At 37.9% G+C, this 24,317-nt stretch overlaps 2 protein-coding genes and 1 pseudogene across 47 annotated transcripts in view; 2 read left to right on the forward strand and 1 right to left on the reverse strand.

The window, feature by feature from the left end:
• FUBP1 (far upstream element binding protein 1) overlaps positions 1 to 12,860 on the reverse strand; it is a 34,780-nt gene extending 21,920 nt beyond the window's left edge. For 12 of the 42 annotated variants that reach the window (XR_013999315.1, XM_081144103.1, XM_081144133.1 and 9 more), the window contains exons 1-11: positions 12,591 to 12,847; positions 5,829 to 5,919; positions 4,943 to 5,005; positions 4,145 to 4,183; positions 3,630 to 3,669; positions 3,076 to 3,128; positions 2,896 to 2,967; positions 2,715 to 2,772; positions 671 to 833; positions 471 to 569; positions 247 to 348 (exon numbers count right to left, since the gene is read on the reverse strand). Coding sequence is in view for 40 of the 42 variants with exons in the window: in XM_081144103.1 (XP_081000229.1) it covers positions 247 to 348; positions 471 to 569; positions 671 to 833; positions 2,715 to 2,772; positions 2,896 to 2,967; positions 3,076 to 3,128; positions 3,630 to 3,669; positions 4,145 to 4,183; positions 4,943 to 5,005; positions 5,829 to 5,919; positions 12,591 to 12,749 (939 nt within the window). In the remaining 2 variants the exon portion in view is untranslated. Of the gene's footprint in view, positions 1 to 246; positions 349 to 470; positions 570 to 670; positions 834 to 2,714; positions 2,773 to 2,895; positions 2,968 to 3,075; positions 3,129 to 3,629; positions 3,670 to 4,144; positions 4,184 to 4,942; positions 5,006 to 5,828; positions 5,920 to 12,590 lie in introns of all 42 variants that reach the window. The other 30 variants (XR_013999314.1, XM_081144111.1, XM_081144099.1 and 27 more) reach the window with 7 other exon arrangements.
• A 99-nt stretch (positions 12,861 to 12,959) lies between these two features.
• DNAJB4 (DnaJ heat shock protein family (Hsp40) member B4) overlaps positions 12,960 to 24,317 on the forward strand; it is a 39,973-nt gene continuing 28,615 nt past the window's right edge. Inside the window, exon 1 of one of the 4 annotated variants that reach the window (XM_081143883.1) lies at positions 12,960 to 13,164. The gene's annotated coding sequence lies outside the window, so the exon portion shown is untranslated. Of the gene's footprint in view, positions 13,165 to 13,251; positions 13,486 to 24,317 lie in introns of those variants that run through there. The other 3 variants (XM_081143884.1, XM_081143886.1, XM_081143885.1) reach the window with 3 other exon arrangements.
• Positions 20,627 to 21,116, forward strand: LOC308560850 (peptidyl-prolyl cis-trans isomerase A pseudogene; annotated as a pseudogene). Its single transcript has one exon. The product of its transcript is annotated as a peptidyl-prolyl cis-trans isomerase A pseudogene (transcript).

Raw genomic sequence — 24,317 nt, forward strand, 5'->3', positions numbered from 1 at the left:
TGCAAAGGAGACTAAGTATTAAGAAAGCCACTTCCTGAAATCAAGCTGCCTCAAATCATAAAAGTACATATAACACTGTTTATATCAAATAGGGTAACAAGACACAAAATATACTACTGTATTCTAAGATGGAAAGTGGGAGAAAAAAAGAGGACACAATGTTAGAGAAGGCTATGTAATACAAAACAGGAAAAACACTATTATACTTAGGGAATAGCATACAACCACTTCTGAATATTTACTTACATCTATCCCTTCATTTCCTCCTATTCTTGACCCATACTCATTTCGAACTTCTCTGAAACCACCTTGATCACGAATCAACTCTAACACCATTTCCTTGGCTTGCTGAATTAGAAAAAATTACCCAATTTAGAAAGCATGTCGAAAACACTGTAATTTATTCATACATGTTTTGCTCATTTTGCACCCACCCCAAACCCTTCTTTGTAAAATATAAACTTGTTTACTTGAACTTTGTATGGATCTCCTGTAATTCTAAGAGGTTTGTCAGCACCAGTGTTCTGAGGTCCATCTTGAATCATAACCATTTTAACTCCAGCCCGCTCCTGTTGATGATAAAAACCATTATGTATTAATAAAAGGGGAGTAGAGGGAAAATGGCTTTAAAACAGATGAATAGTCATCCTTTTATAAATAATAATAATACCTGAAGTTGTTTAATAGTCTCTCCCCCCTTTCCAATAACTAATCCTGCCTTGCTAGCTGGAATCATTATTTCTTGAACTGCGTTTCCTGGTCCATCACCATGATGGAAGCCAGGGGCCGGTCTTCCTTTTTCAACAATCTGGTCCAGTAACCGTTTTGCTGATCTGTTAACAAATTAACAGTCAAGTTGTAGCACATCCAAAAGCTTATCCAGAGAGAGAAATACAAAATATAACCAGTTACCCCTTCCAATTCCAGTTTAGGTGGCTTAAAGCTAAATTCTAACAATTTTAATTAAAAGAAAATGCTATCAGGGTCAAAGATTCAAACTATTCAATCAATATTCTAGGTATACAATTTTCAATATTTTTGAGAATCCAGAATTTCTACGTAGCACTCAAGTTCTAAAGTTATTGCAATATTAAGCTGATTCTTCCAAGAACTAAATGAAAATTTATGTTTTAAACCATCACTTTGGTCACTCAAATGTTAAAATTTATTCATTCAATAAAGAGATAAGAAATGTCAGTTATATGACAGGTACTATTTTAGCTAATGGGGTTACAGCACGGAACAAAATAAACAAGAGTTTCCGCTGACATGGCTTAACTTCATTAAATAAATTACATATCATTTGGGAAGTACTCTAAAGAAAAACAGAATAAGGATGACCAAATGTGTATGTGTGTGAAGGGATGCTATTTTATGGAAAAAAGGTATGAGAAACTTTACTGATAAAGAGACATTTGAGCCAAGATTTGAAGGAAGAGGGGGAGGGAATGTGAAAACATCTGGGGGAAAATGTTCCACAGAGAAGAAATAGGAAGTGCAAAGGACTCAAATGAGAAGCATGCTTGATGTGCTGAAAGAATAAGGCTACATGAGGCTAGAACAGAGTGGGTTGGGAGAATGGTAAAAAAAATGAAGTGAAAAAAATAGCAGGTAAATAGGCCATGGTAGACATTGACTTTTACGCCAATCGAGGAAGCACTGGGGGATTTTTGAGCAAAGTAGTGTTATGAATTGATTCACATTCTAAAAGAATCAGTATGGCTATACTGTTATAAGAACAGACTAGTGTTGAACAAGGCTAAAACAATGGAGACACACTGTAATATTGGTAAATGGCATCACAGATAAGGTGATAGTATAGAAGACAACAAAAAGAGGATGGACTTCAAATAAATTATGAATAAAATATGACCAAGAATTGCTTACGGATAAATGAGGAAGAAGAGAAAGTATTAAAAGAGTTGCCATACATATAAGAGATAAATGAGACGAGTAAAAAAAATTAAATAAAAGCAGGCTGGGAATGGGGTGGAAAGCAATGATTCAATTTTCTAACAGTCTAAAGTTTGAGATGCCTAATGGACAAGTGCAGGCACTGAGCAGCTAGATATAAATCTGGAATTTAGGAAAAGAGATAAAGGCTAAAGATAAAAATTTAGGAGAACATAAAATCTATGGTATATAAAGCTATGTATCAAAAGAAGCTTAAGAGAGTAAATGAAGTCATCTAAAGAGTATGTGTAGATATATTGTAGGAGGACTGAATTTTGTGGCACTTTTATTTTGAGAGTCTAGGAAGACAAGGCTGACAACCACGACAGACTGAAAAAGAGGATCAGGGAAGTGGGTGCCTAGGCAAGCGGTCCACTGTGTCAACAGTGCTGACAGGCTGAATAAGGAGGCAGCCGGTTGTGATCTTAAATACACCAATTTAAACGGAACAGTGGAAATCAAAGCCTGACTGGTATGAGTTCAAGACAAAATGAAAACAGGAAGATGATATACCAAGCAGAGTAGAGCTACCTCTTTTTTTTTTAAGGAGTTTTGTTGGAAAAAGGAGCAGTGAAATAGAAATGTGGGGTTCAGGGGTGGTTTTGGTTAATGAGAGATTTTCAAGCATTTCTGTATGCTATTAGAAATTATCTAGAAAAGGGGTAAATTAATAGTGCAGGAGAAAGTTGGTTCAATTGCAAAGGCAATGTCCTTCTGTAGGAAGAAGGGGCTGGCCTCAGACACATGATTTTCATACTTACTGGACAGACTCAGGTGTTCCAGTTAACATACAAGACCTTTCTGGAAGGCCACCACTGTCTACAATTTAAAACAAAAAAAAGTTTAAGGCCGAGAAAAGAGTAACAGACACCGTAATTTTCACTAGCAGCTTAAAAAATATGCTAGCTTTCTACTATGAAAATAGCAAGAGAATAATGTTACCAGGAGCAATCTGTATTTTGCATCCAGATTCCTGCTGTATGCGTGAGATCTGTTCACCTCCTCTGCCAATTACTAGTAAGAAAAAACAAAATTATTAGCTGAAAGATTGCAAAGTATGTTTTGATTATGTTTTCAAAGCTTTAAAAATTAGGTTATACAGAACTTATAACCTAAACTTACTAAATCCAACCATTCCATCTGGAACTTTGTATTCTTCAGTCATTACAGACCTGCTAAAAAAACAAAGAAACAGAAACTAACATTATCCTTCAAAGAAAGATAAATTTACATATAAAAGGTACTCTACTGATAAAAATGGAGGCCTAATGGCTCAAACCAGGGTTCCAGGAACAGGTCTGCTTATAGTCAAACTTTAATTAAGGTTACACACATCAAGTCAGGAGGGTATGGTGGACGGAACAGTCTGAAGGTATGCAAAGAAGCTGGAGTAGAGTTTGGGGAATGTCATATGAACTGTTTGTTTTTTAACTGGTATTTTAATTCACCTTAGTTCTTCTAAAATGTGGCTAATTATCCCCATCCTTCCAAACTACAAATGTACCTCACTCAAAACGAAAAATGATCATTCTATATTACTTTCTTAAGTCAAAGGAAGTGAACTACACACACAAAAAGGACAGACACATATTCATCATACACTAACTTGGTTGTTTTTTTTACATACAATTCAACTAAAACTTGCAAAGTACTCTTTGAAAAGCTTTTGACTATACCTTTGCTGCTGATGCATCGGTGGTAACTGCGTCCCAAAAGCTACCAAAACAATTAAATAAAAAATGAAAAGTTTAAATTTAAATTAGCATATATTTGATAGTCTTATCAAGCAATTCTAAAATCTTTCCCTGATGCACAGACAACACCTTGAACAGAGTAAAATTTTATGCAGAATACTTAAGTCAACATTGACAGTAGACAAAAGGTCAGACATTACTAGCAATGACAGAAAAAAAAACGTCCCTTTTAGCGGTGCAAGCATAGATTAAGAAATGGAGTAATAAAATAGAGTATGTAAAACAATTTAGAGGTCAAAACAATTTCATTAACATATACCTGGTCATAACTGAAGTGAGAGATCATAAAGACAGGAGGAACATATTTACAAAAAAATTCATTCTAAAAGAATATTCATGGCCTTCAACTAACTTCAAAGATACCCAACAAAAGGAAAGAATCCCTGATTAAAATCCAATTACTTTATTTTTTAACCCAACTTCAAATAAACACTTACAGTCATTTTGAGGAGCAACTTTCTTAGCATCTGGTTGATCTGCAAAATTAAGAGTCTTTTAATTTTTTGCCAATAAGCACAAATTTAAGAATCAGTTTCCCCTGCCCAAGCCAGAATATCAATATAAACATTTATTGAAATAGCTGAGGGTATGGTGTCATTTGAGCCAAAAGTGCCAAACTTTGCCCAAACTATTCATGTTTAAAGGATGCACAGACATTTAAAAAAAATTCTTTTTGACTGTAGCAAATCACTGACCTTAATGTATGTTAAGCACTTTAGAATGCTATAAGACAAAGTATTTAGGTCCGTTACTAGCAAAATATCACATGCTAAAGGCTAATGATGCTTCCCACTGTAGAAACTGAAGACTGGAAGAAAAAAAAGACCTATCAAAATGTGAAAATTTGACATATCAAAAGTTGAGTCTTTCAGACAGTGACCACAAAGCTATGCAAAATAAATTTTAAAATGACATTACAAGGCAATCTCAATCTAAACTGTTCTATTGTTCTTCACCAAACATATCAAGGCATGAACTTCAGCAGAAACTCAAAGCAACTACATGACTACCTTCATCTACATCCTTTACAGATGAATACAATGCATACCTTAGAATAGACAACAGATAGCTTTAAGTACTATTCTCCTCCCCCCTTCAAAGTTAAATGATTAAACATCAGAATGTTGTGCAGCAAAAATTCAGACACATAATCCAAGAAATATTGTGTCCATAGGAATCCACTGGTTTATTTCACGTTTACATACTAAACACAGGTAAGAAATAAAAATTCCTGCCTTTAAAAGGAGAGGGCATTCCCTCCCAGTGTGTTGTACTGCTCGGACTTGTCCAAGAGCCATCTACACATAAAATAAAAAGAATACATTACATACAACATCTGAAGCATCATTAGCTCATTTTTTTTTTTTTGTATATTAAAACCTCACTATAAATGTGAAAGTCACTTAATAAAACCAAGTACTCCTGGTCAAAAGCTACAAATACATTCTATAGGCTCATTCAGAATCCTCCTTTAAAAAAAATAAAAAGGGCAAAAAGAAATTGTATCAAAATTTCATACATCAAATCTAAAACAAAAATATATACCAACTTCTAAGTTCAGAAGCTTCAATATTTTTTAAAAAATATAAGGCACTGTAAATCTACTACTGTAATCCACATTGAGTTAAACCTGAAACAAGGTACTAAAATAAATAAAGATGTAACAAAAAAAAAAGGTATAACCTGCAACACACTAGAATAACAAACTATAGCAACGTCAACCTTTAAAGTGAAATCTGAAAGAGCAGAACAATGAAAATATAGCATATAAAGATTAATTCATGTATGATGAGAAAAACCTGTGAAATGTCCCCTAAACATTTTATTTACATTTTTGTACCCCCCTCCACCCCAGTGTATTAAGTCTGTGCAAACTGTCAATCTGGCACAATCTTAAAAGAAGAAAGGTGATGTTTTCTAGTAAAGACAAAACTGGCTGGTTGACTCAAATTTTACCTACCTTGTCTAGGTCTCTTTTCCCCTCTTTCAAGGCCATATAAAACCTTATAATTTTAGGAGCCTTATGATAAAAATGTTTCAATACAAAACATTTGAAAAAAGTTAAAAATTACTTTAACTAAACTGTGTAGAACAATTAAAATACTTATGGCTATAACTTACCTCCATCTTCCAAAGGTCTTTTTTGTCCCCCATAACCATAGTCATTTGAATTCAGTGATGTACCAGCATCACCTCCAATTTTCGCTGCAATCTTAAAAAACAAAAATGTACTATCAAGAATAGCATCATAACTACTATATACTATTCAGTACTCAACTTCCTCATAATAGTTCCTACTACATATTTATGCCAAATAATTATCACATAAAAAATTTAATAGAAATACAAATTAAAATTATAATTCATTACTACCATTAATAACTCCAGAGAGTTAACAAATAACCACCTGGAATTAAGCTTCCGATACAAGAATAAACAAAGACGTAATCAATTAGGAACCCTTAGAAGGCAGACCAAATATCTTTGAAGAAAATCTAGATCCTAATTCTATCTTTGCCATAGCTCTCTCCCATGATTCTGCAGAAGATGTGTGTGGGCACAGACAATGTGAACATCTTGTGGGATTCTATGGTTGTGCTGTCTAATAGGGCAGACACTAGCCACAACATGTGGTTACTGAGTACTTAAAATAGTCCAAACTGGAGATGTGCTTTGAAGTGTAAAACACAAAGATATTGAAAACTTGAAATTAATTAAAGAATGCAAAGCATCTCAATTTTTTTTTACATTGAACACATACTAAAATAGTAATATTTTAGATATATTGAATTAAACAAAATGTGACTTGCACTATACTACTACTGAACAATCCATCGCTAAGGAAACATGGGGGCAAGAAAGCCTCATAAGAGTGGAGCAAATAATTGCCTGCACTTGAAATTATACTCGAAATACCAGCCTCAAGCCACCAGCTGGGCACAACCAGTGGACATTTACTGCATTTTTCTATGAAAGAAGAAATTAAACTAATATTGCTGAGTAGGAGCAAAAGGCCAAGCTCCACACTATAATAAGTGTTTCATATTCATTTTGTCATTGAATAATCATAACCCTATGGGGTAGAGAGTACTTAGTGAGGTAGAGATACATCTTACAGTTTAAAAAAAAATCAAGAGGTTAATTTAACTAAATTCACATAGTTAAGTCAATGGTGATGGCCCAGTTTCTATAGTCCCATGCTAATTACTATGAGGGGGTAATCACTAAAGCTGGGTGAATGGCTCATCCGAGTCCATATTACATTATTCTTTCAATTTTGAGTATGTTTGAAATGTTCCATGATAAAAAATGAAATGGAAAAATCAAACTTTTGGTAACTGGAATTCCCCCCAAAGATGTCCTGATGTGGAACTAAACCAACTACACCTCAAGCTTCATTATAACTAGGAAACTAGAGAAAGTAAGAGTATATTCAACGACTTGAGTCATAAGTCCAATATGTATCACTTAAGTCCAATATATATCAGTTCCCATATTCCAACTATATTTCCCAGGGTTTCTAGATTTCTCTTTTCCTCATCTGTATATGCAAACACCTATAGCAAAGCATAGTAGAATTAAGTATAAAAATGCTTGATAAAAAAATGTATACAATTTTATTTTCCCGACTCTTCATACGATAGCTCGGTCAATCTAACCTTCCTTAATCATCTTTCACTTTCTCAAAAGCCTGTTTGCATCTTTGAGCATCTAATTAAAATCTTATTTCTTTTCTAAAATATTTCACATCGTACCTGAAAACAACTGCTTTCCCACCCTAAGTTTTTTGTTTGTATTTTTACAGTCTAAATCTGTTACAGCTTGCCTCATAGAAGAGAGAGCACTGCAATAGGTTCAAGTCTGCTGCTATAGCAAGCTCAAACTCTGCCAGTTTTGTCCCCCCATAAGTTTTAAAACACTTAGCATTGAACTGTACCTTAGGAACTTAACTACACTGCCAGTATTGATGGGCAATGATGTTAAGGAAAGTATTTCAGGCCAGAGAAAACAGTAATACCAATGACTGGAAAATAGTTTAGGCTGTGAATGTCTTCTGCAGTTTAAATCAGCTTTTATAAATGCTCTATCAATCTGCAGAGCAGCACCCCTTGAACTCCAAGAAACTTCTTGCACAGAGAATGGACACTTATCTTTACCTCCCTATTCACTGATTACATTTCTATTTATTATTTTTTAGTATGTTTTATTAATTTTAGAGAGAGAAGAAGTGAGAGGGAGAGAGAGTGAGAAACATCAACAGGTTGCCTCCCATACCCACGCCTACGACCAGGACTGACCCGGTGACCTTTCGATGCATGGGACGATGCTCAACCAAGCCATACCTGCCAGGGCTCACTGAACAGTTATAAAACTATCCAAATTAAAATGAAAGTTGAAACTTGGTTCAGTCAAAAGCACCACTACACCATCTCAAAAATTCAGAACTAATACAAAGACATCAGAGAAGAGCTTTTGGTAAAAATACTATTATTAATACAAATTTGATCAATTCTTCAAGATCAATAAAAAATATACATTTCCTAAGCCAGCAATTTTCAACCTTTTTCATCTCATGGCACACCAAAAAATACTTTTCCCGAGCTGACAAACACAAAAAGGTATTTTTTTAATTTGACAATCTAAGGGAAAAGAGGTCAGTGTCCCTAACTAGTCAGGTATTGCATATTTTAAAAATGCTGTAGCACACCAGTTGAAAATCGCTGTCCCAAGTCATTAAAAGGAGGATTAAGAGAAATAGTAGTTCCTAAAATCCAACCTCCAACTATATAAAATTCTTACTAGACTAGTAAAATTAAGTGTAATCAATTTCTTTGATTTTAATTTACAAGAATAATTCAAGCTTTCCATTTGGACTTCAAATGAGTATTTTTTGTTTTATTGTTTTAGTATTTTCTACCTTCATGGACTATTTCTACAATTCAAGAATTCTGGAGTTGAAAGGAAATTTAAGAGGTTATTTAATCATACCACTTGATTTCAGAAATTATTTTTTAAAAATCTCTACCTAAATGCCTAAGGTGACTAGCTCCTAATTATCAGCCGACTATATGCTTCCTTAGGCTTTGTAGTACTACTGTGATTTGGGGTGGGTTGTGATTCTGGTTCAACTGCTTTGGGTGCCTGCTAAATTTTCCTATGCATTCTGTGCTTTTTTCACCTTATCTATACAAAAGAGGTAACAGTTTTTCTACACTTACCTAGTAGGATGGTTGTCAGAATTAAATGAATACAAGTTTAGCACAGAGCCTAACATAGTGTATAAATTGCTAGTTATTATGAACAGATCACTATTGTATAATTCAACTATAAGCAGGGTCTGCATGACTTCAAATATTTGATTTTAAAATTTTAACAGATTCTTATTTGTCCTGCCGAAGATATATGTAGTTACATTCTATTTGTGAAAACTGTCCCTATAGGAGACTAAGGTATGCCATTTCTCTTTGTATCCCTAAGACCTGACATAGCCATATTGTAGGTATTCAAGAAATGAATTTCTGCAAGAACATAATTACTTTCAAAACAAAATTTCATTACTATTTTAACTCATTAGATATTTCCTGATTCAATTCAGTAAGTCTGAGTACCTACCAAGGGCCAACTCTTGATGGTTCCCATGCACCAGAAATATGAAGATGCATGAAGGATACTAGAAATACTAGGCCACCATTTTACCAACATTGTCCTGTCTACAACATGAGACTTTTGCTTATTATCATAATCAAACTTTGCTATTCTGTCACAAAATGTTTAAGAAAGTCATATTCAAGTGCTAGTTTTCCTTGAAGGGATTAATGGTAATTAAAATCAACAACTCTATTTTATAAAATTTTCATTGCATTCAAACAACATGCAGTTTGAATCACTTTTACAATGATCAGGAAAGAGATTTCAAGAACTGAGTACTGGCCCTAGCTGGGTAGCTCAGTTGGTTGGAGCATCGTACCCATATGCCAAGGTTGTGAGTTTGATCTCCAGTCAGGGCACATACAAGAATCAATCAATGAATGCATAAATAAGTGGAACAACAAATGGATCTCTCTTTCCCTCTCTAAAATCAATAATAATACAAAAGAATAATTGAATACTTAACTAGTTTACTCGGTGAGCAAAATGGATGAAGTTTGATATTCCTGCTAACTTGTGATCTACCACTCTACTCATCTAGTGTCAGCCTGTCTGACGCACTATCTTCATATAACCTTGAGGGGGAAAAAGTGGATAGATACATTTTAATTTTCCAGTGTTCAGAGACAGAACTTATTTAGTGTGATCACCAGAATCCCAACCTCACACTCTGGAGTCATAATTTGAAATACAAAAATATAAATTTCTAAAGTGTACAGGTTGGAAACCCTAGAGAAGCAACCTGGTGCCCCCATGCTGGATTTAGCTCACAGAGTATTATAAAAGTCTATAAATTTCATATTAAAAATAAACAATTAGGATTCTCAAAAAAAAAAAAAAGTTGGCAACTTGGCCTAAATTACCCGATGGAAACAACCAGCTAGAGTAAATGCTATTGCCCTTTACAAGGTAGGGACCAGGGATCCTAATCACTTATCCTGCTTTCCTGCTAAAAAGGCCCATAGTATCCCCTTTGGCACACAGCTCTTTGAGAGCAAGAAGCAGTTCTTATACCTCTTCCTTCCAAAGAACACAGCATAATACTTTGGACAAAGAAATGAAACCTAAGGTGAGAAGGGAACTTTGGAAATATAATTCAGTATCCTTTAGGAAAAAGTGGTTCAAATATTAACCTAAACTTGTTCCTTCAGTCCCAGTACTCTTCCCCACATTCTAGTATAAGACAAACCGGTATCCTCAAATGTAATTAGAAGGGCTAATTCAACTCAAAAGCTAAATTTGAAAATCTCACATTTAAGATCAATCTGTAAAGAAACAATCAAATTATTACAGCAAAGACATCTATAAAGAACCATTACAACAAGGGCATTTGGGCAGCTGACCTACTGGCATATAAAGAGTACAAAAAATTCCATAGTTTTAGGACAATTTCCACATTAAAAAAGCAGTTTAACTTAACCAGGAAATTATAGTGTAGCCAAATAACAAAACCTTTTTAATTAAAGCATGGCTACCCAAAAAGTCTTTGAGAAGTATCCATCTGTACTTTTTCTCACTTCACTTTCCACTCTCTTTCCCTCCCCCCAACACTCTCCCTTCAATGACTTCATTCTTGGGTTCTTGTCATTGCAAAAAACCCCATACCTTTGCACATGCTGCTTCTTTTTTCCACTGGTCAAACTCCCACTCATTCTTCAATGCCTTGCTTAAAATGCCAGTACTTTACTTTGGCAGTTAGGCACCCCACTCCTGGTGGTGTGCACAGTGATTAACTCATAGTAGGAACTCTATAAAATGTTTGCAGAACCAGTAGATTAACAGTGCCCATATTTTGTCTACTCCTTTCTGAAAGCATTAATCAGATACAATTCATTTGCATTTGGTTCCTTAAACTATATCATAGCTTCCTAGAAGGCAGAAATCCAATTCACACACTTAAAAAATTCTCCAGTATCTAAGTACAGTGTGTGGCACATATTCATTCAGTATGATGATTGAATAAAAATAATTCAGGGGAGTCTTCCAACTCAATCTAATAAAACACCACTAACAGAGGTCCTGTCATTATATAAATGTTTTCCAGTCACTATTCTAAACATGTTCAGAATAAATTAAAATTAAGTGAAAAAAAAAACCCGCAGAATTATTATCAACAATGACTTTGCCTTGATCCCCCCCTATATTCTGATTATAAACAAGTACAGGTACATTTTTATTTATAATGTGTTCACATTATAAAAATAAGAACGACTTGTTAAATCACTACCAATTTTTTTTTTGATTTTTGGGTCAAATAATGCTTTAACTTGGGGGGTAAAAAAATTAACTTCTACTGCAATCAAAGCATAGCACAAAACTAGTTTCTGATTACCATTCTCAACACTGATTGTCTAAAAACGTCCGGCACCTACTATGCAGTGTCATAAGGAGAAAAAGATTCTCATTTTTGCTTACATACAAGTCGAGACCAACATCATACACTTTAAAATTATAATTATATTATATTAAGGTAGTATCCAATAAAGATGAAGTTCGAATTTAGAAATCTTAAATTTCCTTAAGTACATGTGCTTCCCCCCCTCCCCCGCTTTCGTTAGTAAAAGAAGCGCCTTCAGGGCGAATGTATGCACCTACGTAATACAAAGAGGTGGTCAGTTTACGACTCTGAACAGAGAGGCAGATTCAAATTGAAACTTGGGGTAAAATGGGCCTGAAGCCATTTTGAGAAATAAGGCGGAAGGATTGGTAAAACACAGACACGTAAAACCCGCCCAGAGGAAGGATTTCAACCCGGGATTTAATGCTTCCTTAAGTCTCTTCCTTGTAGGTGTTAAAGTGAATGATACCGAAAGATTAACTGCGAAGAGAGCTGTAGAGACTGTTCTAATGACATATCCCTTCCCTTACCATCGCTCCTAGGGGCAGACCCCGGTTCTTTCCCAGACTCATTGCCAGAACCTTCCATACTATTGTGCAAAACTACGCACAACTGACCCTACGGGGGAGCATGTTCAATCTGAGAAGGAAATGCTAACTGTTTGGAGAAAGAAGCGTGAGTGCCGCAGGAGCGGGAGAAAGAACTAAAGCCCTCCAGGACGCGTTGGGGTTCCAACCGGCTTAGGCAGCGAGAACACAAAACCTAGTTCCAGCCTCTGACCGGCATTACAACGTGGGGAAACGTGCGTCCCCGCACATTTCAGAGCCCGGAAGAGCATGTCTTTCCTCTTCCTCTGCGCGAACAAGTAGCGGCCTACTCAGCCAGCGGCCAATTACCGTGAGCTGTCGGGATCCTGCCGCGCGGTCCTGGCTTACCTGCCGGGCTCTCTGCAGCGCATCTTTGAAAGCATCGTTAACTCCTCCACCACCACCGCCGCCGCCTCCACCACCAGCTGAGCCAGAGGAGGGTGGAGGGACTGTTGAATAGTCTGCCATGTCTACCCTACCGTAGCCGCTACCACTCTTCGCAGAGACCTACTCCCAGCCAACTGCTAAGAAAGAGAGAAAATGGCGGCCGTGAAGCCTGTATTACATTCTTGTGCGACCATCGTGCCGTAAAGGGGCGGAGATTGAAAGAAGAAAATCTCGCGATGTTTTTAAGCAAGGCGCTGTGTAGGGGTGGGATGGGGGAGACGGGTGGGGGGGGGCAGGCAGGAAGATGTCGCGAGAATTGTGTGTAAGGTTCGCGAGAATGTGGCTTATTTTGGCGCCTCCTCTCCGCGCGTTGCGGTGTTGAGGCTCCGTAGCTGCGCCTCTGGGGAGGGGAGGGTTGGCGTGATGACTGCGGTAGACTCGAGTTTCGGAAGGCCTGAAGAAAAGCAGGAGTGTTGAACGGTCGCTGCCCAAGGGGGTTAGTGTCGGCGAATTTTACGCCGGGGGTAATTCTGTGTATCCTCGGGGAAGAGGGTGACGTCACGAGCGTAACGACGACGTTGCACTGTCCTGAGAGCGCTGCCGCTGGAGTGCACCTGGGAAGAGCGCTCCCAGGTTGCCGGAGGGTGATGCCCGCGGAAACGGGCCCCGGCCTCGCGGGAACTCGGCGTGATTTTCCGGGTAGTGAAGAGCCGTTGTCCTTTACGTCTAGGTTGTCGGAGGTTTACGTTCTGCCGCTAGGGTGGAGGAATTCAGGCTGGAGGCCTCTTAGTTTGCGAGGTGATTTCCAAGTTTTTGGGTAAATGATGTGAATGAGCCTGTGACAATGTGACTGCCCCCCCCCTTTTATCTTTGAAAACGTAATTGTTACTAAAATTCAGTTTTAAGCAGACTTAGTAACCTACTATTGCATGTGTCCATGACCAATTTCATTGAGGTTCTTATAATTAAGAGCATCCTTTTCTTAACCAAAATTGACGTTGTAGCGTCTTAGATATAGTTTCCCCCAGCCCCACTTTGTGAGAGCTCAAATGGAAGGTAATGTTCTGAACTGCCATCGTAGGAGTAGATAATAATTTTTGTATTTTCTGTTACCTACTTCAGTTACCAAGTAATTTCAGATCTTGAGATCTTCCTGAGAATGTCGTGGCATGTAATTTTTGCATTAGTAGTAGTTCCAGACTTTGAGGATGCTGTGGGAAAGGTTCACAGTGACTTTTTCCAAATTCTTTCCTTTTAGCTAATAAAGAATGAGGTAAAAGGCACTTTATCAACTTTGGCATTTTGTGATTTGTTGAGCTGGTCTTAGAGTAATTGAGAGAACTGTGTGCTGCAGTCTTCTGATACCTAAAACTAATGTGTCCACTTGCTCAAGGCCCAAAATAAGACAGATAACTAAATAGTTATATGCACATACACACAAGTGGGTTATTTTCCTCCAGCTTTTCCTGCCATTTTATCTATTTATAGTTGTGATTATCTTTTCAGCGTTCATAGCCATCCCTTTAGATTTTGGAGGAATTTTTATTTGAAAAAAGTAGTGACTATTGGTCTACAGATTAAACAAGCTGATAAAAAGGAAAATTAAAAGCAGTGTTGGGTGGTATTGCCAAATAGAAGTTTTCTAATTGCATTTTGAGCAAGTGTTCAACAAATAGCATTTATTAATCAGTAATTAGTGTTTTTATATTTTGTTAGACTCCTGTACCAATCAGACTTTCTAATCAACATAAAGTTAACCACAGCGATATAATTTATCTCTAAACAAATAAACTATTTTGTGTATACAACAATTTTAGTTGTCTCTAAATATTGAAAATAAGGACTGCCATTTCTAGGTTTGGGGGTGGGTTGTTTTCTTTTTGGTAGATTCTCCCAGAAGTATGGCTATTCTGGGATGGGAACCAATTGGAATCAGGTAAGAATTTCTCAACCTCAGCACTATTAATACTTTTTAGCCAAGTAATTCTTTGTTTTGCAGTTCTACTGTGCATTGTAGTATGTTTAGCATTCTTGGCCTCTACCCATAAAGCGCAGTAGCCTACCACCCACCCTCCCCCAACCACCAATTGTGACAAACAAAAATGTCTCCAGACATTCCAAATGTCCCCTGGCAGGCAAAATCGTCCCACATTAAGAACCACTGGTTAGCCTTGATTCCTGCCCCTGCCTCCATTTATCAGGAAGACCTAATTACCATAGTTCTGAACTATATAAATTACAAATTCCGTTACTTTTCACGTCCACTCCTCCCAAGTTACCATCACCTCACTCCTGGACTGTTACAGAAGCTTTTTGGTGGTTTTTCTTCCACCCTTATATCTGTCAATTTACTTTTTAAAACTATGGAATTTTGTACAGAAAAGTGTATAATACACATGTTAAGTCTCTCAAAGGTAAAAAGTACCCATGTATCTACTCTCCAGGAATGTTGTCCAAGGAATAGACTTACTAGTACTTTTGAAGCTCAAGGGTGCTGCTAGCTGATTGTATTACAGTTCTTATGGCAACTTGAATGATTTCTTTAAAACGCACATCAGATCATCCCACATATGTCTTCAATTTCTCTTTAAATACTACCTTCTGGAGTGGCCTAAGGGCTCCGTATAATCAAACCACTGTCTCTTACTCTCTCCCCTCTTTTTCGTCCTCCCTCTTAATCCACTTCAGCTATCTGGTCACCTTGTTATCCACGGTCATTCCTGTCTTTGGGACTTTATACTTTCTTTTTCCTCAGCCTGGAAAGACCTTGATAGACCGTCACATGAGTGATTTGTCATCTCCATTCGGGCCTCAGTTCAGATGTCATCTCCTTAGACCATCTCTGACCTCTAGTTGTGCCATTCTGCAACCACTCTATCCATCACCATGTTCTCTTTATAGCATTTCTCTAAAATTAAAGCGCTTATATAAAATCTTATGTTCTGTGTGTTTGCTTGTTTATTGCCTCTCTTCCACTAGAATGTAAACTGGAGGTCAAGGACTTTATCTATCTCTACCATTGACCAGGCCCTAAAATGGGTAGAGAACCATTTTTCTGCCAAGGGCCATTTGGATATTTATAACATCATTTGAGGGCCATACAAAATTATCAACTTAAAATTTAGCTATGAAAAAAGCTCCTAGATTTATTGAATATCGAGCCCCTCCTGCGATTGCCTTAGCAGGGCCAGACCAAATGATTTCATGGGCTGTATACTGCCTGCGGGCTGGTCGCTCCCCACCCCAGCCCTAAAACAAAGTCTTAGCATTCTAGATATGTGTAAATGAATATTGAAAAAAATATGCCTCTACATTTTCATTGGTTCTGTGACATTGGGCAAGTGACTTAGTCTCTGTACTCATATCTCATCTACATAATAATCATGACCTGCCTTGCTATCCTGAAGTAAGATATCTATACGAGCATTGCTGAAACTATAAAGTGTTATGCAAATGGAATTGGTATTACCAAACATAATTTGGCTTCTGGTATATCATAATCAGGAAAGGATAATCCGTGGTACTCTGCTTCTATAAATTTTTTGGATTAAACAGCTATGTTCACATCTTAGTTTTGGGTAGACTAACCAGGGACTTTTGATTAGACTACTTGTGAGTTCGTTTTGAGTCCACTCAATCTCAAAGCCATTTGTACTTCGCTGATGAAATTATTCTAGATACTTTCATGATAACTGATGATGAAATTAGACCTTTCTTGACTAAGTTTATTCCCCTTTGCAATGTAAATTCTCTTACTAGTGGATGTATCATAGCTGACCTAAAATTAGTTTATTGTGCTTTAAGAGTTGGCTGAATTGTTGTATAGTCACACTCTTATCACAGAAATTGTGATTCCATATTTCATCCTCAGGATGAAGCAAAGGTCAGTGTTTTTGAGCTTATAGAAGTCTTAACAGGGAGCATTTAGATTTGCCAAATAACAGAATGAAAAGATTAGCAAAGATAATAAAAGTTGGGCTATTAAATATATTGCTAAAGTTTTTCATTTTATCTCTTGATTTATTGGTTACCAAATGACTGAGTGATTCTTGGCACAACTTTTCACTACTGTATTTGTTACATCTGTGTACAGTATTAACAAATTCTTATAACTATTGGAGAAAAATTATCTAACATGGCTTTTTGTAGAGGCGTTTTAAGAGTGGCAAAATTGTACATGCTTACTGCCTCACCTTTATACCCACCACCTCCTCATTTTTAGCGAGAAGGATCTCATAACTTTATGCTATACTCTATGTGTCATTTAAACTAGGCCTGTGTTTTCTCAGTGGGCAGTCAACAACAGATTCAGGTTAGAAAGGAGGAAAGGGGCCACTTCAAATTAAATAGTCCAGTATGTTAGGATATTTGAGCATTAGGTTGGTCATTGGTCTTAATGACTTTTATATCCCTTCTGATTGAATTTCTAAGATTCTACTTCAGACTGAGATGAATGGAAGCAGGAAAACTTTTCGTTTTAGAGGACAGAGTTGCTAACTCAAATGTAACTTTGGAACATTGTAGAGAATAACAAGTTGACCAGTGTCTGAAACTGGAGGCAGCTCCATATAGGGTAAAGGACTCTGGATTTGGTTCCAGAGGATCTAGATTCAAGTCTGACCTATATGCCCTTTGGTAAGTCACACAACTTCTTCCTTTTACCTGCATACCAAAAAGAGGAGGTAATTTGTTTCTGAAAAGTAGCCAACAGTAAAGGATTATAAAAAGTGTTTTTACAGTGATTTCTGTTTTCCTTTCATAAGGTATCAGAGTATCCTCTCACCCTCAATTGTTAGAAATTTCTTCTGATTTGGATGCCAAACTTGATGGTGTTCCTGACTGAAGGGCTATTAGAGGATTGATGAGTACGAGGATATTGCTCGTGACCACTGATTTGCCCTAGACCCGGCCTTTTGTCCTTCTTGTCATTCTCACCTCTTCATAACTGTAGAGCCCCTGAGCCTTTGCACAGATTTTTCTCTTTGTTGGGAATAGTTCTCACTTCTTCCATTTTACTATTGCCTAGCACCTTCCATTTTTTTCAGAAAGTCTGTCCTAAACTCTCTTAAGTTAGAGACTCCTATTTCTTCTCATGTACAATATTATGGTAATAATATCATAATATCATTTATTGTTTATTTGGAAATCCCACTGGAATATAAGGTCCATGACAGTAAGGGCCACGTCTCTTTCTGTGCCTTTATTGCATAGCACACTCTAAAACATAGCAATAGCTAATAATAGCGCTATATTGGATGAAGTCACCTGTCAGTAAATGTTGGAGCTGTGATTTGAACCCAGGCAGCCTGACTTGAAAGAATGGAAGAATCTATAAAAAGTCAAATAATAAATGTTTCTCGCTATAATTTCTAGGGTATGGTTCACATCTTCGTATTTTTTTCTTGGATTCTAAAACATTTGTATTAGTTTTTATCAAGACTTACGCCAAAATTCTTCATGGAAAGGCAGCTCTTACTGTAAGGAAATAACTATAGATTACTTACAAAATTTAAAGAACCCATATGTTGTACAGCATGATAGAAGCTGTTTTTCTGTATTGTTAATTGTATTGGGTGGGTTAGTAATCTAGAATAGATAGTGCTTTATGGAACACACACACACTTATGTGTACGTATGGATTTGATGATGATTAATGTTATATTTCAAATACATTATTCAGGGGGTTTGTGTGTTTGTAGTCCACATCACTAACTAGATTGTAAATCTCTTCAAGGCAAGGATAGGATTAACTAATTTTCATTTTTCCTCTTTATGTATTACCACACAGCACCTATGATAGTGTTTGTACTGTTTTTCTGCATACTGGATTACTCTACAAAATAGCTCATCTGCGGAAAGAAGCATATTTAGAGCTTTTAGATTAGACCATTCTGAGAATTCTGAATAAAATTCTTTATAATTTAATCTTTTAGAACAATGAATGCGTGAGACAAAGCTTCTTTGTGAAAATAAATTTTCTTTGCCCTTTAGGACCTACCTCTTCAGTGAAGGTGGATGGGAGGGGCTTGCTAAACTACCATTCCTGACTTTACAGGGTTCTTCAAGTCTAATGAAAGAATAAACATCTCTCATTACTGTATCATAAAAAGGGCCTCTTTGAATGTGTACAGAGTGCTTGTTTAGCTACTTGTACACACGTGTTGGCATCTGTTCTGTAAGCAGGATCTGTCCTTTGACTAGGATCATAAGAGATGTAATGCAGCATCACAGAATATGTAAGAAATTGAAAATCAATAATTAGTGAGAAAAGTTTAGAGCTGCCTGCCCTTGCTGGTAAGCCATAACACTCCCAGCTTCCCATTACTGTAGGGATAATGCTAGGTTGAAAATTTGGGATTTCTGAAAACATTTGTCTCAAAAAACTGGCCTTTACCACCCAGTTTTTGAGTCACTAGCTAATTCTACAGCATGCATTCCAATAACTTATAATAAAGCTGATATAGAATGCTTCAGAATATAATATAAAATGAAATGCAGAATATATATATTATATATACATATGGTTTCATAATTTACTTTAAATTGGTTCTGCATTTATTCCCCCAGATGTGTTTCCAAACCTGTATCTGCAGCTGTCGCCAAAACATTTTGCATTTTGCCTCAGAACTAAAATGTCTAAAATAAATTAATATATTTACTGTTCTTATTCTCCATTATTTCGCAGTTAAAATGTTTATTTTTTTCTTCACTACTTGGATCATGTATTTATACATCACCGATACATTTATCTTTTTCATGAAATTTTTAGCCAACTAAAGATCCAGGTTAAAAATCATCTTTTTTCATGAAATGTAACCTGACTAACCAATTCCAGTGATCTCTTAATTCAGTGGTTGTCTGTTTTGGTTACAGAGAGCTTTTTTTAAATGTGAAGGTTGAGCCTGGCCGGGGTGGCTCGGAAAGGTCACCAGTTGCAGACTCAATTGCCAGTAGGGGGCGTGCAGCCTATTGATGTTTCTCTCCCTCTCCCTCCCTCCGACCCTCTCTAAAATCAATAAAAACATATTTTTTAAAAATTATATATTTTTAAAATGTGAATGTTGAGTCCCAACCCCCACTCCCAGAGTCAATTTAATTGATCAATATCTGTATCTATAAAAATTTCCTAGGTTGATCACACTTGAGAACCACTGAAATATAACTGAAGTCTACATGCTTTGTCAGACTTTTGCTTATTTTTAATGAAGCCTTGCAGTTCTCTAACTGTTATGGGCATATAGTCTTGAAACCTGAAGGTCTAGAAATGTTTTCAATTTTGAACCTAGTCAACTTTTTGTTGATCTAGGCTAGGGCAGTGTTTCTTAAACAAGGGCTATGAGCATTATCTTGGGTGCTTTTTAAAAATGTGGCTACCTGGCCTCATCTACATTTTTTTTTTTTAATCCTTACCTGATGATATGTTTATTGATTTTAGAGGGGGGAAGAAAGAGAGAGAAACATTGATGTGAGAGAGAACATTGATTGGTTGCCTTCTGTATGCACCCTAATCAGATCAAAACCAAACCTAGGTATGTGCCCTGACCAGAAATCAAACCGGCAGCCTTTCAGTGTGTGGGACAATGCGCCAACCAACTGAGCCACACTGACCAGGAAGAGGACATCTACTTTTTTTTTTTTTTTTTTTGCCTCCCAACACAAGCTTCATCAGAAACTTTAAAAAAAAAATCACAGTTGATCTTATGCTTATCAAAGTTTGAAAACTGCCCTTTTATGTAAAAAGAATTTAATAAGTGTTTGCAAAATTAAGCTGAATTAAATTTTGTTACCCCAGCTAGACTGTAAATGTTCTGAGTACAGAGATCTTGTCCTCTCCACTTTCCCTTCTGTATAAGAGAGGGCTGGATCTTATTCTTTGGTTTGCTCAGTATACATGTGGCAGTTAAAAATCAGGAGGGGCCTTTGTAGACTCCCCTGCCCCAGAGCTGCCCATGACAGCCATGGTGAACCCCATCATGTTCAACTGCCATTGATAGTGAGCCCTTGGGCCATGTCTCCTTTGAGCTGTTTGCAGACAAAGTTCCAAAGACAGCAGAAAGCTTTTGTGCTCTGAGCTCTGGGGAAAAAGGATTTGGTTATAAATGGTCCTACTTTCACAGAATTATTCTGGTATTTATGTGCCAGGGTGGTGTCTTCACATACCATAATGGCACAGTTGGCAAGTCCATCTATAGGGAGAAATTTGGTGATGAGAATTTCATCCTTAAGCATACAGGTCCTGGCATCTTGTCCATGGCAAATGCTGGACCCAACACAAATGGTTCCCTGTTTTTCACCTGCACTGCCAAGACTGAGTGGTTGGATGGCAAGCATGTGGTTTTTGGCCAGGTGAAAGAGGGCATGGATATTGTGACAGCCATGGAGTGCTCTGGGTCCAGGAATGGCAAGACCAGCAAAAAGATGACCATTCCTGACTGTGGAAAACTCTAATAAATTTGACTGTGTTTTATCTTAACTACTAGACTATTTCTCTGTAGCTCAGGAGAGCACCCCTTCACCCCCATCTGCTTGGAATGTTCTATAACCTTCATGCTCTTGCCATAGTCCATTGGGTTGTATATTTTCCTTACCCCTTCCAAGTCTAGTTGGATTGCAGAGTTAAGTTTATGGTTATGAAATAAAAACAATAAAAAAATTGGGGAGGGAGTCCTAGCTGGTGAGGCTCAGTAATAGAGTGCTGCCTGTGCATTCAAGGGTCTCAGGTTTGATTCCTGGTCAAGGGCACGTACCCAGGTTGCAGGTTTGTTCCCTGGCCCCGGTTGGGGTGCATGCAGGAGGCAACCAATGGATGTGTCTCTTTCACATTGATGTTTGACTCTCCCTCACTCTTCCTCCCTCCCACTCTCTCTAGAAATCAATGGAAAAAATATTCTTGGGTGAGGATTTACAACAGCAAGGGGAAAAAAAAGAAAAAAAAAGACTATCTCAGCTGTAGTGGTCCTGCCTGTGGAGCTAGCGGTCTCAGCCCCATACCAGCAACCCACCCCCCCAGGCCCAGGGTTCCAGTACCAGGAAGAAAAGTCTAATAACTTCTGGCTGTGAAAACCAATGGGGATTATGGCTGAGTGAGCTGGAGGGATGCTGGAGTCCCAGGCATTTCTCTTAATGAGCTCACTCATAGGCCTACTTGGACTCATTCATTCTGAGCTCCAGCACTGGGGCAGCAACTCTAAAGGCACCAGAAACATATGGGGAGAAACTGAATTGTCCATCGAGGGCTGAAGGGGCAGCTTTTGCCAAGCAGAAGTGCTGGCAGAAGCCATTGTTCCTTTGTTGAGCCCTCCCCCCACAGAGTCCAAAGGTGGGTGGCATATCTGAGTCTCCAATCAACCTGGCTAACACTGTTTGCCCCACCCTGGTGATTTTCTAAGATTCCATCACACCCAACTTGAGGGGCCACCCAAAAATCCTTCCAGTGGGTTTTATTTTATTTTTTAAAAAAAATCTTATTGATTTCAGAGAGAGGAAGGGAGAGAGAGAGAGAAAAACATCAGTGGTGAGAGAGCCATTGATCGGCTGCCTCCAGCATGCCCCACACTGGGGACCAAGTATGTGTCCTGACTGACTGGGAATTGAACCATGATCTCCTAGATCCTAGGTCGATGCTCCACTGCTGAGCCACTCCCAGCTGGGCCTTTCAGTGGGTTTTAAATACAAATGGCCTGTCTTGGCTCGTGTAGACTTGTCTAAAATCTCTCAGAGGTTCTAAAACCCCAAATAAGCAGCCTCTGGCCTTGGCATGCTTCATATACCTTGCTAAGTGTCCCAAGGCCGGGTACTAGGGCATTCAGCCTTGGTTTGCAGCTTGGCCTCTCCCGGGCACCTCCAAACTCAACACAAGTAGCAGCCATCTGAGATTGCTTTGTAGCTCATGCCCAGTGTCCCCAGGCAGGGCATAAGTGGTTGCTGACCTTGGCCTGAACTTTCTGGGAGGCCCCAGAGCCAGTGAACCCAGTGGACAGCTTCAGAACAAGCTGGAGTACCACCCAACCACCTGCATGAGCACTGGAGCCCTGCTAAAGCAATTCCCACTCCATTGGGTCTGTGCCTGGACAGCAGATGCTTTGCTATGGTCTCTGCCAGTCCTTGAAATCAATCAGTCTGGGGGTAAATCCCTCTCACTGATGTGCCAACAGCAATCAAGTCTCAGGAGGGTGCACACTGTCCACACGGGGGGGGGGGCTACACCTGGAATGTCCAGCTCAGGTGACCAACAGGCTGCACCAATAGGCTCTATAAGGGCATCTGCCACATAAGGCCCCTCTCCCAAGATTGGGAGACAAAGCAGCTCTACCTAACACACAGAAACAAACAGGGAGGCAGCCAAAATGAGAATATAAGCATGTCCCAAGTGAAATAACAGAAAAAAAACTCCAGAAAAAGAACTAAACAAAATAGAAACAAGTAATTACTAGATGCAGAGTTTAGAACACTGATTATAAGGAAGTGGAAGTAGAAAGCATAAAAAAGAACTAGTCAGAAATGAATTCATTAACTGAAAGAAGAGTACATGGAATCAACAGTAGAGTAAATGAAGCAAAGGATAAAATCAGTGACTTGGAAGATAAGAAAGCAGAAAACACCCGATCAGAACAGCAAAAGGAAAAAAGAATCGAAAAAGTGAGGATAGTTTAAGGGGCCTCTGGAACAATATCAAATGTACCAACATTCTCATCATGTGGGTGCCAGAAAGAGAAGCGAGAGCAAGGAATTGAAAACCTATTCAAAAAAATAATGGCAGAAAACTTTAACCTGGTGAAGAAAATAGACTTATAAGTCCAGGAAGCACAGAGAGTCCCAAACAAGATGAACCCAAAGAGGCCCACATTAAGACACATCATAATTAAAATGTGAAAGGTTAAAAACAAAGAGAGAATCTTAAAAACAGCAAGAGAAAAGCAGTCAGTTACCTACAAGGGAGCTCCCATAAGACTGTCAGCTGATTTCTCAACAGAGACTTTGCAGGCGGGAAGGGAGTGGCAAGAAATATTCAAGGTTGTGAAAAGCAAGGACCTACCAACTAAGATTACTCTACCCAGCATTTAGAATCAAAGGACAGAGAAAGAGCTTCCCAGACAAGAAAAAGCTAAAGGAGTTCATCACCACCAAAGCAGTGTGTTAAAGGGTCTTCTTTAAGAAGAAGAAAAAGAGCCCTGGCCAGTGTGGGTCAGTGGTTGGGTGTTGTCCCTCCCATGCACCAAAAGGTTGCTGGTTAGATCCCCAGTTAGGGCACATGCCCAATTTGCAGTCTTGGGAAGTAGAGTGCAGGAGGCAGCCAATCGATGTTTCGCTTTCACATCGATGTTTCTCTCTCTCCCCCTTTCCCTCTCTCTAGGAATCAAAACATATCTTGAAAAAAAGAAAAAAAGAAAAGGATTTAAAAAATGAATGATAAAGTGGCAATAAATACATATCTATCAAAATTACTTTAAATGCAGATGGATTAAATGTTCCAATCAAAAGACATTTGGCGGCTGAAGGAATAACAAAACAAGACCGTTACATATGATGTACATAAGAGACTCACTTCAGATAGAAGACACGTAGACTGAAAGTAAAGGGATGGAATAAGATATTTCATGAAAATGGAAACTTAAAAAAAAAAAGCTAGGGTAGCAATACTTGTATCAG

Source organism: Miniopterus schreibersii (assembly GCF_964146895.1).
Source record: "Miniopterus schreibersii genome assembly, chromosome: 8".
In the NCBI taxonomy this organism is placed as follows: domain Eukaryota; kingdom Metazoa; phylum Chordata; class Mammalia; order Chiroptera; family Miniopteridae; genus Miniopterus; species Miniopterus schreibersii.